The sequence below is a fragment of the Lolium perenne genome, chromosome 4 (assembly GCF_019359855.2).
Source record: "Lolium perenne isolate Kyuss_39 chromosome 4, Kyuss_2.0, whole genome shotgun sequence".
In the NCBI taxonomy this organism is placed as follows: Eukaryota; Viridiplantae; Streptophyta; class Magnoliopsida; order Poales; family Poaceae; genus Lolium; species Lolium perenne.
In genome coordinates, this window is record NC_067247.2 from 275,719,816 (window position 1) to 275,736,889 (window position 17,074).

The 17,074-nt window shown below is 50.8% G+C and overlaps 1 protein-coding gene across 1 annotated transcript in view; it reads left to right on the top strand.

Moving 5' to 3' along the window:
- LOC127347642 (uncharacterized) overlaps nucleotides 1–11,420 on the top strand; it is a 31,402-nt gene extending 19,982 nt beyond the window's left edge. Inside the window, exons 5-6 of the mRNA XM_071818161.1 lie at nucleotides 10,380–10,608; nucleotides 11,382–11,420. Of these exons, the coding sequence (XP_071674262.1) occupies nucleotides 10,380–10,608; nucleotides 11,382–11,420 (268 nt within the window). The remainder of the gene's footprint in view (nucleotides 1–10,379; nucleotides 10,609–11,381) is intronic.
- Nucleotides 11,421–17,074: the final 5,654 nt, after the last annotated feature.

The following is a 17,074-nucleotide window of genomic DNA, read 5'->3' on the forward strand; positions in this document are numbered from 1 at the left end:
CAAGGATGCGCCCCAAGAAGAACCCAAGACCAGCACTGCTGCTTCCGAAGAAAAGGAAAGTGAAGAAGACGTATCTTCTCCGGCCGAAGGCGCCAAGGAACAAGATCCAGAGGGCAAAACTTCTCCGGCTAAGGGGGAGTGAGAACTTTTATTCCTGCGGGAAAAGCAATGCATCATTTTGGCCCCAGCGAGGGTTTGTAATAAGACTTTAAATTCTTAAGTAGCTAGGAACGAAACAATTATGCATGGGGCGGAAACACTTATCCTGCTATCCGTTAAATATTGTGTGCATGTTTCGTTTTATGTCGGAAAGCAAGTGCTGACTTCGTTATTTTCCGGCTTGCTCGCTTGACCTTCCACGAGCCGGAAAACCTTAGCCGGAAACGCTCGCCAGCGGCGACGAAGCCCAATGGCAGTCCGTCCATAACCGTGGAAACAAGCCCCAGGCATAGGTGCCGGAAATCGCTACTAGGAATCCACGAGTTCGCAACGAGATAACAACTTTATCGAGAAAACTTAAGCTTACGTCCTAAAGGACGATTTTGAAAATCACAACTTTCATACACGCCTAGGCGGAAAAAATCCAGCTCTGCGGTTTTAGTTGGAAAAAACATACACGATCTAAAATGAACAAGTAAAGGAGGTAAAAGACTCAAAAGAGTGAACCAGAAGCTTTATTTCATTGATCATGTATAACTATTACAGAGTTTAGAACTCGGAAAATATATGCTAAGTGTAGAAAGGACGTAGCTGTGCGATATTCCAAGGGCGATCTGTTTCATCGTAGATGTCATCCGGATCCTCACGCTTGCGTTTCCGGTGCCAATTAGCAGGTCTATCCCTTAACTCGCGGAAATCGACAAGGTAGTACGACCCGTTATGAAGCACTTTGCTAACGACGAAGGGTCCTTCCCATGGAGATTGCAGCTTATGGTCTTTCACCTGTCGAAGGCGGAGGACCAGGTCTCCTGCCATGAAGGAGCGTTTCCGAACTCGGCTTGGCTGTGATAACGTCGGAGCTTTTGCTGATAGATGGCGGATCTACGATCTGCTAAGTTCCGAGCTTCCTCGATCAGGTCCACAGATAGCTGTCTTGCCTCGTCAATTTGTTTCTTCATTGTAGGCGGAAACTTCGCGGTGAATCGTGGATGATGTCGGAGGGAAGTACGGCTTCGGATCCGTATACCAGGAAAAAAGGGGTAAACCCTGTTGATCTGTTAGGGGTAGTTCGTAAACTCCACAGAACAGCCTCCAACTCATCAGCCCAAGCTCCGGCTGCTCGTCGCAGCGGTCCTTCAAGGCGTGGTTTAATTCCTGATAATATTAGGCCGTTAGCCCTTTCAACCTGACCATTGGACTGTGGATGAGCCACAGATGCGAGGTCCGATCGTATCCCCATTGTCTCACAATAATCCCTCAATTCTCCTTGAGCAAAGTTCGTGCCATTATCTGTGATTATGCCGTGCGGGATGCCGATTCTCTTCACGAGGCTGCAGACGAGGTGTAGTGCGGTAGCACCGTCGGCTTTTCTCAACGGCTTAGCCTCGATCCATTTGCCGAACTTGTCAACAGCGACCAGGAGGTACTCAAAACCGCCAGGAGATGATTTTTTAACTTACCAACCATATCAAGCCCCCGCACCGCAAATGGCCAGGTGATAGGTATGGTCTTCAGCTCTTGGGCTGGAGCGTTTGGTTGAGTAGCGTAAATACCGACAACCTCGGCAGGTCTTGACTATTTTATCAGCGTCTTCTTTATTGTAAGCCAATAGAAACCTAACCGAAAAGCTTTTGCAACGAGTGATCTGGGAGCGGCGTGATGCCCGCAGTCCCCTGCGTGGATCTCTCTGAGGATTTCAATGCCATCTTGATTGGAGACGCATTTAAGAAATACCCCTGCTGCACTTCGTTTGTAGAGCTGTCCATCAACTATTGTGTAGGTTCGTGCTCGCTTTGACGATACGTCGTGCGAGGACCTCGTCCTCTGGCAACTTCTGATCGATGAGGTAGTCCAGGAAAGGCTGGGTCCAGGCCGGAATGATAGCCATCACTTCCCTAGCCGGAGACACTGCCACCTCTGGGTTTTCCGGGTTAGCGCCCTTAACTGAGGGTATCCGGAGATGCTCCAGGAAAATGCCAGGCGGAATTGGTTTCCTGCCGGATCCGAGCTTGGATAGCATGTCTGCCGCTGTGTTATCGTCTCTCCTGACGTACTTGACTTCGTATCCGAGGAAGCTCTTGGCAATCTCGTCAACTTCGTCTCTGTAGGCCGCCATGACGGAATTTCTGGCGTTCCAGGTTCCGGCTACTTGTTGTGCCACCAGGTCGGAATCTCCACAGCATATGATGTGCTTGATCCCTATTTCCTTAGCGATGCGCAGACCGTGTAGTAGAGCCTCATATTCCGCCATGTTGTTGGTAGCTTCGAAGTGGATCTCGCAGAACATACTGCAATTCTTCTCCGGTAGGGGACTTCAGGGTGACTCCGGCTCCTGAGCCTTGATGCTGCTTGGATCCGTCGAAGTGCATGACCCATGTTTCTGGTTCCGGCTCCAGACTTGCATCCGGAGCTTCTGTCCAATCTGCAACGAAATCTGCCAGAACCTGAGATTTTACCGCAGTCCTTGGCTTGTAAGCGATGTCGAAGGCGGATAATTCGATGCCCCATTTAGCCGTACGTCCTGTTGCGTCAGCGTTGTTGAGGATTGTTGACAGCGGAGCCTTGCTCACGATCACATTCTTGGATGCTCTTGGAAATAATGCCTCAACTTCCGGCTGCCTAGGAACACGCCATAAGCTAGCTTACCGAAAGTGAGGATATCTCTGTTTTGATTCCGTCAGCACCTCGCCGATGTAGTAGACAGGTCTCTGGACGTCATATTCATGACCTTCTTCCTTTCGCTCCACCACGATGACGAGGCTGACGACTTTGTTGGTAGCTGCCAGGTAAAGGAGCATTGGCTCTGACTCTGCTGGAGCTGCCAAGATAGGAGGGGAGGTGAGTATCTCCTTCAACCCTCGAAGAGCTGCATCAGCTGCGTCGTCCCAGACAAATTTGTCTGTTTTCTTCAGCAGCTTGTACAGAGGTAGTGCCTTCTCGCCAAGACGGCTGACAAACCTACTGATTGCTGCAACACAACCAGTTAGTCGTTGCACATCTTTGAGACAAGTTGGCCTTTTGATGCACAGGATTGCCTTGATCTTTTCCGGGTTAACCTCAATGCCTCTGTGAGAGACTATGAAGCCAAGGAGTTTTCCGGCTGGCACGCCAAAGACGCACTTCAGCGGATTCAACATCATCTTGTACCTGCGGAGGTTGTCGAAGGTTTCTGTGAGATCGCTGATCAAGTCGGATCCTTTCCGGGTCATGACCGCGATGTCGTCGACGTAAGCGTGCACGTTCCGGCCAATTTGGTCCTTCAGGCACCGCTGCATCGTACGTTGGTAAGTAGCACCTGCATTTTTCAAACCAAAAGGCATAGTAACATAGCAGTAAGTACCAAACGGGGTAATGAATGAAGTCGCCTTTTGGTCGGATTCCTTCATCCGGATCTGATGATACCCGGAATACGCATCAAGAAAACACGAAGTTCCGCCCCCGCCGTCGAATCAATGACTTGGTCAATGCGCGGCAAGGGGAACGGATCCTTCGGGCAATGTTTGTTCAAGCCAGAGTAATCGATGCACATTCTTAGTATTTCAGTGTTCTTTTTGGGTACAAGGACGGGATTCGCGACCCAATCGGTATGGATAACTTCTATTACAAAACCTGCTTCTAGTAACTTTGCTAGTTCCATTCCTATGGCGCGGCGCTTCTTATCTCCAAAGCGTCGCATAGCTTGCTTCACTGGTTTGGCCGGATTTATGTTGAGGTAGTGCTCGGCGAGTTCCCTAGGTACTCCGGACATGTCAGAAGGTTGCCATGCGAAGATATCCATGTTAGCGCGGAGGAACTCGACGAGCGCGCTTTCCTATTTGGGGTCCATGTTGGCTCCGACTGAAACCTGCTTGGAAGAGTCACATGGGATGAGGTCGTGCTTCTTGGTTTCTATCGCGGGCTTGAAGGAGGTTTTCTGCTCGGAGATTTGCTTCTTGGTGGTCTGCATCTCAGTAGTATCCACCGCGGCTCGTAGCCTTTCAGCTCTTCTCCGGCTATCACAGACTATGCGAAGGCGGCTTCGCCTAACTCGCACTCATGAGCTTTTTTGTAGTCTCCGGATACGGTAATCATACCTTTAGGACCCGGAATCTTGAGCTTGTTGTAGATGTAGCACGCTCTTGCGTGGAACTTGTGGTAGGTGGGCCTGCCGAAGATGACGTGGTAGGAGCTCTTGAAGGGCACAACTTCAAACGTGATCTTCTCTTCGCGGAAATTATGAACATCGCCAAAAGCCACGGGAAGTGTGATGCTGCCGAGGAGTTCGCCTTCTTACCGGAACCACGCCATGAAACTCGGTGGTGCTTTGTGTTTGAGCTGTTCCTTGGTGAGGTTCATCCGCTCTAGAGTCTCCAGGTACATGATGTTCAGGCTAGCTCCACCATCCATGAGGCACTTGGAGAAGTCATACCCATCGATGCGGGGACTTACAACCAAGGCGTAGCATTCCTTCGGCACAATTGCGGGATGATCCTTCCGATCAAATGTGCACGGGATTTCCGACCACCTGACGTACTGCGGCACAGCCGGAACTATGGCGTTCAGGATCCGGGTAGCTGACTTGGAGGCGCGTACTGTTGGGGTTCCGAGGAAAGTGTGGTAAGCCCCCACGCTCTTTTTGTCGAATGGGTTGGATTTTCCTGCGGATCCTGCCTTGGGATCCGGCGAGTTATCATCCTCATCCATCGCCTCGGAACTATCGTCCTCCTTGTCCTTGTTCTTGCCCTTGCCACCTTTTCCGCGAGGGCGGTGCTTCCGGGCGCGCTTGTATCCGGCCTCCGGGTCGTTCTTTAGATCATTGACCCACTTGCGATTGCGGTTGGTATGAGTGGACTTCCCTGTAACCGGATCCAGATGGCCAGGCAGGGCATGTCTCTGTACTCCTCATAGGTTTGCGGTGCGCGGGATCCGGCAGCAGTGACCTCGGAGGTATGCTGCTGACCCCTGCCGGCTCCGCCTCCGCGTCCGCGTCCTCTTCCGCCTCCTGGACCTCCGCGTTGAAACGCCATGGCGACCATCTCGGATCCGCCACTCTTCTGGTCATCAGGGTTCTTGCGCTTATGGCTGCTGCTGCCGCCGTTGTCACGGTTCTTCTTTTGTTGGTGCAGGGGGATTGCTGTGGCTGCGAGATCACCGCCTGCGTCGTCGTCGGCGGCAGTGTGATCGCTAGCGATGGTGATCATGTCATCCAACGTCAGTTGATTTGCATTGACCATGCAGGTTAGCTTGTGTCGCAGCAATCCTCCTCGCTGCAAGCCCCCAATGAAGGCGTGCATTGCCGTGCGGTTGTCAACGTTCTCGCACTCGTTTACGCATGCCAACCATCGGGTAAGGAAATTCCTTGATGTTTCGCCCTTCTTACGGATGCAAGCCTGTAGGTCGCTTGTTGTGGCAGGTCTCTTGTAGGTGCCCTGAAGTGTTTCTCAAAAGCGTTCTTCAGGTCGAACCAGCAAAAGATGGAGTTCTTCTCGAGGTCGCCGAGCCGGATCCGGGCTGGACCTACAAGGTACAACTGGAGCATGCGGCAGGCGATGTTAGGGGTTCCTCCGGCGAAGGTTACAGCATTGTAGTAATCCTCAATCCAGGTATCCGGCCTTTCGGTGCCATCATAATGCTTCAGATTTCCGGGTAGCTTGAGGTTCATCCTTGGCTTTGGTTCCTCTCGAATCATCCTGCCAAAGCACTTCGGACCAATGTAGTCGGTTCTGTACTCGTTAAGGCGGTCCCGCGCGTCGCGCGAGCCGTGGCGAGGAGACTTGGAGCGAGAGCGAGATCTCCGGCCATTGCCTCCGCCTCCACCTCCGCCGCCACCGCTAGGTGGTGGTGAGGGAGACCTGCGAGGTGGGCGGTCTGACTTCTTGCTTCCGCCATCTGAATCTCCTCGGCCTTCCTGGTGCTGACTCCGGCTCCTGTGGCTGCCTTCGCCTTGGCGCTGGCTGCCCTGGTCGTTCCGGCGAGGCTCCGGGTCACGGCTCCGACGAGGCTCGGGTCCCGGCTCTGCGAGGTTACGGATCGCGGCTCCGACGAGGTTCTGGATCGCGGTTCCGGCGAGGCTCTGGACCGCGATCTTCATTCCGACTCCTCCTGGGCTCAGGCTCATGAACATTGTTCTGATTCCGGCGAGGTTCCGGCGAGCGCTCCCTGTTTCTGTTTCTTGGCAGCACGTTGTCGCGGATAACAAGCGCACCATGCCCTACGGGCCTGGTGTTTCCGGCTGGACTACGGCGGCGAGGGGGTCGCGGGTAACCGTTGGGTGGAGGTGAGGGGTTGCGGTATTTGTCTCTTCCGGAGTACATCGCGTCCTTTCCCTTCCTTGGATCCGACGGAGGCGTCTGTGACGGAACGGGGATCGGATTTGGGTGCTCCCTGGCCCTTCTTCTGCGCTCCGACGATCCGGTGTGCGATTCATCGTCCTTCTGCGCGGTAGATACACAGTTATCCGGATTGGATTCCAACCTGCGCGAAGTATCTGCCTTGTTCTGCTGCTGCATTGCTGAAGCGACAAGTGTGCGGAGATAGTTGATATCAACTTCTTCGTCCTTCTTCTTCAGCAATTCCGCAGCTTTCTGCATGTTGTCCTTTGGAGTTTCCAGCGGCTGGTGATCTGCGGGCGTGTTGAAGGGTATTCTGCGAGGCGGAATTGCTTCTCTAACAATTCGATCGGCCTCCGCCTGCGCATAGGTCATCTTTACCTCCCACTCAGCCCTCATGCTCTTGACCTGCTCGAGTGTGGCAGCAATCTCGCGGTCCTGTCTCTCGAAGTTTTCCGTCCGTGCTGCATGATCTGCCCTTCCTATCCTTAACGCAGCTTCGGTATCGGCGAGCCTCTTGGCTGTGGCCAGCATTTCCTTCTGGCGGTCTCTAGGGCCTCCGGATCTGCGGCGTCGCCCGGGGTTATAGGTGTGTTAAGAACTGCTCGCGCGGCCACCTCCTCTCGCCGACAAGATTTCCTCCGAGGGAGAATCCCTTTGGGGTCGCACTCGAGACATTGGAGATCCTTGATGGGATGGTTGGGGGTCGATTGGCTGACTTGGTCTCCGGATCCAGTTTGTCCCAGCGCTGCTACCGTTGCGAGAACCTGCTTGGGCTGGGCGGAGTCGACTTCAGGCTGATCGCCGTATCCGTACTCCCTTATCTTGCGAACGAAGTCATCAGATTCCGTGGACGGGGTGTCGCCGGAAATTGGGCTCAGATTGCCCAAAATCGACTCTTCAACCGGAGCTTCGCTTTCTCCGACAAGCTGAGCCTGATCCGGATCTGCGCCGCTTTCCGGTGCCTCTACCTGCTCAGGACCAACTCCGTCTTCTTGAGGGGCGGTTCCGGCGGTATGGGCCAAGAAGTGTACGAAGTGGCACCTCTGCTTTTCTAACACACAGGAAACCCTGGCGGATCTGCATTGGTCTTCCACCTTTGTTTCCTGCTCGGGGGCGGATTGGGTGGGCTTTGAAATTTCCAGATCCGAGGCGGAATCTTCCTTGGGAAGCTCCTGCATCTCAGATCGGATCTTCGCGACAGCGTCCAGCTCTGCGGCGGTCGCGTCTGCGTTACTTACCAGTGGGTTTCCGTCGGAATCGACGGTTTCCCCGATGAAGATGTGAATGCCGCCAATTGGGACGATGGAGAGCTTGACGGGGTTTGTCCTAGCCGGAATCCAGCACTCATCCGGAGGGACGATCGGCAGATTTCCGGCGTAAAGGACGCGCCCCACAGCGATGGTGTCGTCGTAGCTTCCCATGGCGGAACCCTCCCGGTTCCGGCCTCCAGACGCCACAGGCCCCACGGTGGGCGCCAACTGTCGTTGCCTAATCGACGGTACCTCGGAGGAGGGATCCTCACGAGGGGGAGAAGAAGTAGGGGCCATAGGGCGGAGTGCACACGGGACGGTGGTACGCGAGTTACCCAGCTTCGGAACACCTGCACGATGACAGGGCCTACTGCTGCTTGTCTGATATTATCTGGGCGCTTTCGCGTTGTTACAATGAGTTGTGGTTGTGCCTCTAGGGCTCCCGGGATCCGGCTTATAAAGGCGCACGGATCTAGGGTTTACATGGAGAGTCCTAGCCGGATTACAGATAGCCTAGCTACGGTACAATATCTTGCCGTGCACGTCACGGATCCGCCTTCCATACACGTCGTACTGGATCCGGGTTCCTCATGGGCCTCCCTGGATCCGGGTCACTCCTAGGTCGGTACGGATCCGGCCTGCTGATCCTGGGCTGGACTTCTTCCTTCATGATCAACAGCAACTGGGCCGCCCGATGGGCCACATGCCTCATCACCATCTGTGGGCCACCCGGGCTTGCCGGATCTAGGCACTGTCGATGGTACACCTATGAAGTATACCCACAACAGTCACCATCTTCGACTATAGTGACTTTCCAGGGGTACGAGATAAATGGAAATACCTTCTACACGTTCGCCCAAGATAAAAAGAGCACCAACCAAAACAGTGGTGTCCGCATTGATGCAACAAACACTAGCAGTGGCAAAAAGGACACATATTATGGTTACATAGAGGAGATATGGGAACTTGACTATGGACCTTCTTTTAAGGTCCCTTTATTTCGGTGCAAATGGTTCAAGCTGGATGGAAAAGGGGTAAAGGTAGACCAGCTGTACGGAATGACAACAGTGGATACCAACAATCTTGGTTACAGAGACGAACCATTCGTCCTAGCCAATGATGTAGCTCAGATTTTCTATGTGAAGGACATGTCCTCTAGACCGAAGAAAAGAAAACATAAGGAAACGAGCTCATCCGATGAGCCAAAGCGTCACATAGTTCTTTCAGGGAAAAGAACCATCGTGGGAGTCGAGGACAAGACGGACATGTCAGAAGATTATAATAAGTTTGCTGAAATTCCGCCCTTCACAGTGAACATTGATCCAACCATCGCGTTAAATGCTGAAGATACTCCATGGTTACGGTCGAAGCGATCATAATGTACCTTGAGCTCATATTGTGAAGCGTTTGTTGTGATATGTATCAGTAACATTGGTCGTTTGAACTAAATGCAATTATCCAAGTTTATTATTTTGTAGATACACATGTTTGCAAATTTATCCTCACCTACTAGTTGTTGGGTGTATAGTAGCAGCTTCCGAGCGGGACTTGCGGGAAGAGTTACTCGGGCGGAGCTTCCGAAGATGTCTAAGACGGCCGTCCATCTAAGACATCTTCGAGAAACTCCGCGCTGTGTGCCTCCAGATATATAGCGGTGTGTGCCTCCAGATAATCCCCTCCCCCCAGATGAAACCACCCCAGATAAGGCAAATAACAGATAAGCCTCCCCCAGATTTAGCCCCCCATCTTTAGCACCGGTTCCAGCCAGGAACCGAGATAAAAGGATATATAAACTAATCCACCATCTTTATCACCGGTTCCAGCCGATGCTTAGGGATAAAAGGGGTATATAAACTAATCAACCGTCTTTAGAACCGGTTCCAGCCATTAACCGGGATAAAACGACAACGACTTTATTGAAATTTAACAAGATACGTTAACTAAACTTAAACTAAAATAACAACTTCTACTAGTTCTTCCGCGCATCCGCTGCTGCCCTCCTGGATGCCGCCTCCTGCCGCAGCTCCTCCTCACGACGACGCTTATGCATCTCCTCACTATCCAGATCCGTCACACGCGGCCGCTTATGCAGTTCCTGGAGACTCTGCCTCTCAAATGCTTCTATGGTAGCCGCTAGCGCTGCCTCCTCCCACTCCTCTATCTCTGCGAGCTGCGGGTCCACCTCATCCGCTGCTGCCCTCCTGGTTGCCGCCTCTTGCCGCAGCAGCTCCTCCCACTCCTCTATCTCCGCGAGCTGCGGGTCCACTTCCACCGGCGGCGGGTGCGGCTTTGGGGGCATTGTGCAATGGGCTAGGGTTTGGTGATGAGTGAAATGGGAGACACGGGGGCGTACTATTTATAGAGGGCGTTTAGGCGGGAAATCTCCGCGCTACGCGTCGTGGCGGGAAAATATCCCGCGCGGCGTCGTGGCGCAGAAAATGTCCCGCGCGGTGTCGTGGCGGGAACATATCCCGCGCGGCGTCGTGGCGGAAACCCGCGCAGCGTTGTGGCGGGAACTCGATCCCGCGCGAATCAGAGAAAAAAGGCGGGAAGAAAGCAAAAAATTTCAGCCGAAATTTGACCCTTTTGCACCGGTTCGTGGCTGGAACCGGTGCAAAAGGGTCTTTGCACCGGTTCCAGCCACGAACCGGTGCAAAAGGGTCGATGATATAACTGCCCCCGCGCGCCCCTTCTTCTCCATTTCGCGCGAGGACACAAATCGTAGTGAAACTCTGCCCAAATTTTCCGTCCCCCGCCGCCGCCGTCGGCCGCGCACCCACGCCGCCCGCGCCGTCGTCGACCGTGCCGCCGCCTCCTCCGCGCCCGTCCCGGCCGTCCGCCCGCCGTTGGCCGCCGCCGCGCCCGCCCGCCTCTTCCTCCTCCGCGCCGTACGCCGCCGTCGCCCGCCTCTTCCTCCTCGCGCGCCGTCGCCGGCCGCCGCTCGCCGTCGCCGGCCATCGCCGCCGCCGCCCGCGCCGTCGCCGGCCGTCGCCGCACGCCGCCGCGCGCCGCCGCCAGCCCGCCCGCGCCGCCTGCTGCTCTTCCTCCTCCGCGCCGCCGCCGCCCCACCACTCCGCGCGCCCGCCCGCACGCCTCTCCGCGCCGCCGCCGCCCGCGGCCGTCGCCTCCTCCTGCCGCGCCGCCCTCCGCCGCGCGCCGGCAAGGTGAGGCCGCACCCCCCGGCCCTCCTTTTTTTCTTTTTTTAGTTAGATTTTAGTAGATTTTAATTACATTTTTGTTAGAATTAGTTAGATTTTGTTAGATTTTTGTTAGGTTTTGTTAGAATTAGTTAGATTTTAGTTTTGTTAGAATTAGTTAGATTTTGTTAGATTTTAGTAGATTTTGTTAGATTTTAGTAGATTTTAGTTAGAATTAGTTAGATTTTAGTTACATTTTTGTTAGGTTTTATTAGAATATTTGTTAGGTTTTGTTAGATTTTAATTAGTTAGGTTTAAATTTGTTAGTTTTAGTTAGAAAATTTAGTTCGAGATTTTAGTTAGGTTATTTAGTTAGAAAATTTAGTTATTTAGTTAGAAAAAAGTAGTAAGTACTTTATTAGTATGTGTTAGAAAAAAGTAGTAAGTACTTTATTAGTATGTGTTAGACAAAATTTAGTTAGTTTCATTCATATTCATAAGTACTTTATTATTATATTTGTTAGTTTGCATACGATGCCGCGGCCTCCGCGTCCTGGAGCTAGGACAGTTTTAGAGGAGATGCGGCGAGATGGGGAAGTCCGGGACCGGCTCCGCCGGTGGCACTCGGGAGGTGTTATCTTCCGGGGCGCGCACCTTGGTGCGGAATCCGGGTCCCGTCGTCAACCCGGATATTCTCTGGTGGAGGTCTTATGGGCCACGTTCGTTTCAGAGGGAGCCGGCCCCGCCGGAGGAGGTAGCTCAGCGCATTGAAGCGGAGGACCAGCACGTTCGCCGTTACATGTATGCGTTAGACAACATGTATAGGACCGGATGGAGCGTTATGCAGGGATCTCATGTTAGCTATGCTCCCGTTGTTGTTCCGTGGCTTTGGGGGTACACCCAGCGCGGCTCAGGACCCGGTCGGCGCCCTCTAGGACCCGGTCTGCGCGGTTGAGTGTTTGTAGTAGTGATTGATGTATTATCGATCTATGTATGCATGTAACTGCACTATCTGCTTTCAGCACTATTATTGATCATGTATTGAGCATTATTCTTAATTACTTGTAAGTCTTTGCAGAAACTTGTAAGTCTTTGTAGAATCTAGCTTCGTTGTGTTTATAGCATTAGAATAACTTTTAAGTCTTTGCAGAAACTATGGAAAGAGACCTAGAACAAGAATACCTCGTCGAGGAGATTATCCGTGATGATGACGATATCACCTCTCTTTACCTAAACCAATCCGGCGAGGGAGACGAGCGAACCCGAGGAGACGGCTCCGATGAGGAAGATGATCAAGACCACCGTGGAGACGGCTCCGGTGAGGAGAAGGTGACGACTGCGAGGGAGAAGCTCACCACGTCGAGGTGTATATATATTAATTAACCAAGCCTACAGATATGTGCATATACATATATTAACGTTGTTTCTTCTTTTAGACCTCCCAATCAACACACTCTAACGGCAGAACTAAACGAGGCGCGGCCGAAAGATGGAAGAGCATGAAAGGTGCATCATCACGGAAATCGCTATAGACGGCGAACCGATTTCTCCCAAGGATCACGCAAAAAAGTTTGTAAGTCAATGCGGAGTTATTGTTAGGGACACCATCCCGATCACCACTCAAGAATGGAAGAAACCTGCAAAGGAGGACGAAGGAGTTACTTACGTCGATACGAGATCCAAAAATCTGATGTTTAGGAAACTCATGGTAAATTTCACATTTCCGGAGCCAGCTGACTCTGATAGTGATAATAAAAGGCCAGGACCACGAGGATCCCGAGCTGAATAGCATACAACGAAGAGTCAAGAAGTGGGCTCTTAAGAAGATGGCAACGCAGTTCAACGACTACAAGAAGAAATTGGACAACTCCTTTGTCAAGCAAAAGAAGACTCCAGATTTCAAGGGCCCCTATGAGAAGATAAAAGACCACTGGGAGGCATTTGTGAAGTACAAGACATCGGAGAGGGCAAAGACAAGGTCAGACACCAACAAGAAAAATGTTGCTAATAAGATGTACTTCCATACCATGGGGCGAGGAGGCTACAAGGCTGGCAGACCTAAGTGGGAGAAATGGGAGAATGACCTAATTAAGAACGGGATCCAGCCAGAGGTACGGAAATGGAACCAGCGGTCAAGGGATTGGTTTTACGCGCATGGGGGCATGTTGGACGCACAAGGGTTCTGCATATATACACAAAGACATCGGGAAAACCCACTTCCCATCGAAGCCTTTAGAAATGCTGCAAAGGAAGTTGAAGAGGGGAAGTTCCGTCCCGAAAGAGAGAAGGACCAGCTCACACGCGCCCTTGGGAATCATGAACACCCAGGACGAACACGAACCATACCAGGTGGCAAGCCGTGGTGTATTGGGTTTCCTGCAGAAACGAAGAAATATCCCGATAGAAGCCGTCAGAGGCAAAAGGATGTGGTTCAAGAACGCATTGCTAAGCTAGAGGAGCAAGTGAGGATGATAATGTCAGGCTCAATCACAGTCACCCAACCTCAACCTAATCCGCGGATAGAAGAAGTTGCATTCGATGCTACCGGCCAGGGATCTCAGCGGAAGAGCAGCGTGGCTTCCACGGAGCTGCCTGGTGATGATGTAGATGTGGATCCGCAGATGGCTCCTCCCTCCCCTGTGGATCCGCAGATGCCTTCTGATCTCTACCCTGTGGACTTTATCACAGAGTCGACACCTTGTGAGCTACATTTCCAAACGATGGGCTACTTAACGCTCAAGGCGGCGATCGGCTATGTCTTACCGCCGGTACCTGATCAAAGATATCACTTCAAGCCAGTTCCACCTGGATACGCTGTTGCCGGGGTGGATCAAGTTATGGATGGGTATGGGCCGCTGAGGCTTGACCACCCTGCCGGTGAAGGGGATTTGCTAGAGCTGGGAGAGGCCAAGAACACTACAGTTCTATGGCGAAAGGAATTCATTGTGATTCCGGGTTGGAAGGCGCCAACAAGGTCTCCACCGAGCCAGCATTCTCCACCGATGCAGCCGTCTCCAGTGCGTGAGCCTTCCCCGCCGGCGCGTGAGCCTTCCCCGCCGGCGCGTGAGCCATCTCCGCCGCCGCGTGAGCCTTCCCCGCCGGCGCGTGAGCCATCTCCGCCGCCGCGAGAGCCTTCTCCGCCGCCCAAGTATAAGAGGAAAATTAGGCGGACCGCTACGACACAGCTGAGTCGTAACAAATCACCGAGACACAAACAAGAGCCCCTCCCAAGAGTGCCTAAGGTTGCTCCCAAGAGACCTTATGACTATACAGTTGAGGAAAATGCCAAGATCGTAGCTGAACAGCACAAGCAACAAATGTTGAAACTTAAAAAGCCCCAGCTTGAGCTGGAGCCAGCTATATCTCTGGAAAAGAAGTTGAAACTGCTGAAGAACCTTCATCAACCTGAGCCAAGTCTTTCATCGAACTATGACCGGTCTATTCGCAAGTCAAATGTGTTAGCAAAAGAGCGGTGGGAAAAAAGTAAGGTAGATGGGAAACCAGTTTCCCAGCTTGGAGCCCAGAAAAACTCGTGCCCCCCGCTCCAAGTGTATCCCGATGTCCTAGCGTGCCTTGATCCAACGATGGTAAAACTATACAAAGATGAGGCAGATGCGGCGGTATGAGTATTCCCGAGTACTTAAGCCGCATCGAATTCATGGCCACGGACGATGTCCAATTAGCATACCATTACACATACGGGGAACCTCTTGTCAGAGCTGCGGAGTTGCCTAATCTATCAACACAGCTGCGAAGACTACATAATTGGTACTTGGATGCATGTAAGGACGGCCAGAACTGGATCATGGTGGCAATAAGAGATGAGCACTACGGGCGAACTGACGTGATGAACATCGAATTTTGTGAATTATTTCAGTTATTCAATCAAGACGCCCTCGACAAATCTCTGCTGAGTGCATACTGTCTGTAAGTATTATTTATGTAATTAAGTCTCTACCGCGGCTCGTCCATTATTGCTAGCATATAACCATACTCTCACTGTATTATGCAGAATGAAGATTCGCGAATGCCGCAAGGGGCAAATCTATGATCTTGGGTTCGTTGACCCATATACCGTGAATGGGTATACTGTCGACAACTCTCCCAAGGACACGGAGAATAACTTGGTACATGTCTTAAGGAAAAACTCATACAAAAGGGCAATACTATTTCCTTACAACTTCGCGTGAGTGTTACTCTCTTCACACATTAAATCTTTTTCCCTTACTCCATGTGTTAAGTGTAATTGATGAGTTATATGCATTTATATATATGTGTGTGTCCGCAGGTTTCACTATATCTTGCTAGTCATTGAACCCGACACCGGGATAGTAGAAGTCATGGACTCGAAGAGTAAACCCCTTGAGGCGTGGGGGGACATGGCTGATATCCTCCACAAGGCTTGGAAACGGTTCACCAACAAAGCTCCGGGTTTAAAGAATAAAGATCTTCGAATAAAACATGTACCGGTAAGTACTAATGGCTAGGCCGCGCATCTCTTTGATTCTAGTTTCAATACAATTATTATCATCCTTGATTATATATATATTATTTTGATTGAACTTTGTTCTCGTAAAGTGCTTGAGGCAAGAGGACGGGAATAATTTATGCGGGTTCTACGTTTGCGAGTTCATCCGCCAGAATACCCATCATGTGAGGGACATTTTGGAACAACTTGATGTAAGTAATTAAACAACATTCATGGCTTTATTTTATCACCTTGTGTTTCATTCACATACACACATATATATATACTGACCATCGTACCTTCTTCAAATTATTAGATCGAACGGTTGCGGGACGGTCTTCTAGCAACAGAGCGTGTACGAGCAATTCAAGAAGAACTGGCGGGGTTCTTACTTGAGCAAGTCATAGCTCCAGATGGAGAACACTATGTGGACAACCGCCAATATCAATGTTGATGTAGACATATATATATATGCATGAACGTGTGTCACTTTGATCGATATATGTAATACAATGGTTTCCTATATATATATTTGAATTGTTTGCATTAATATTATACCGTGTTTCGAATGGACGCAGAGTCTGCCACGGCAGCGTTTTAGTGAAAATTCCTGCCGCGGCAGAGTCTGCCGCGGCAGGGAATGGCACCAAAACCCTGCCGCGGCACAACCCTTTTGCACCGGTTCGTATTACGAACCGGTGCAAAAGGTCCCCCGCCGGACTCTCCACAGACGGCCACGTGGTGCCCCCTTTAGCACCGGTTTGTAACAGATGGTTTGCACCGGTTGGCCATCCGGTGCATATGGGCCTTTTGAACCGGTGCAAAAGAGCAGTTTTCCACTAGTGTCTATAAATCCAAGTTGGTTAACCTAGATTCTAATTAATGAAGGGAGTTGTTACCTTCGTTAACTGATATATGAATACAACGTCTTCATTGTCCTACATGCTAGTAGGAATTTTTTTTAAACCCACTTTTAATTACTATAGCTTTCATCAGTTCTTCCTATCAGTTTTTCAAAAAACAATTGAGTTTCTCCTGCTTATATAAATATTAGCTAAACTAACATTTTTTTTTCCTTGCATGGTCTACAAAATTATGTTTTCATTTGAAACAGAAGAAACGGCTGTAAATGATGTCACAAAGTATGTTTTTTGGCACACAAAAAATAACATTTGTGAAATAATTAAATCTTTTTGTGGTAGACATTCCACTTGTACTTTTTTACAGGGAATCCACTTTGACTAATTAACTTATGTTGAACTTAAATGCGTATATACCATCATGCTGCGAGATAAATTATTATCTCCACCTGATGATATTAAACGCACAGGAAAAAGAAAAGTTCAACCTTAATGTTTTAGAGCAATCACTGCATAAAAATAATGACATGATCCATCAATCCCGGACGTTTTGATACGCATCAATTTGCAGCAAGAAAATCTGATACACTGAGAAGAGCATGCATACGCCACAAATATTAAATAATGTTGAGCAATGACATCCATTAGGGAGAAGCAATGTGTGTTTCGTACCTCAAATCAAAACTTGAGAAGAGCGGTGCAATGACATCCATTAGGGAGAAGCAATGAGTCATTCATAGCCTCACACTGCAATTTCAGCGCCATATTTTCTTGAGGATAGAGGCCGCTGGTCATGCAATGTATCGATAACAACATCTGGTTTCTGGATACTATTTTTCTGGGATCAAATCAACATGCCTACTGGTGAGCATCGGTCAACCCAAGGAAG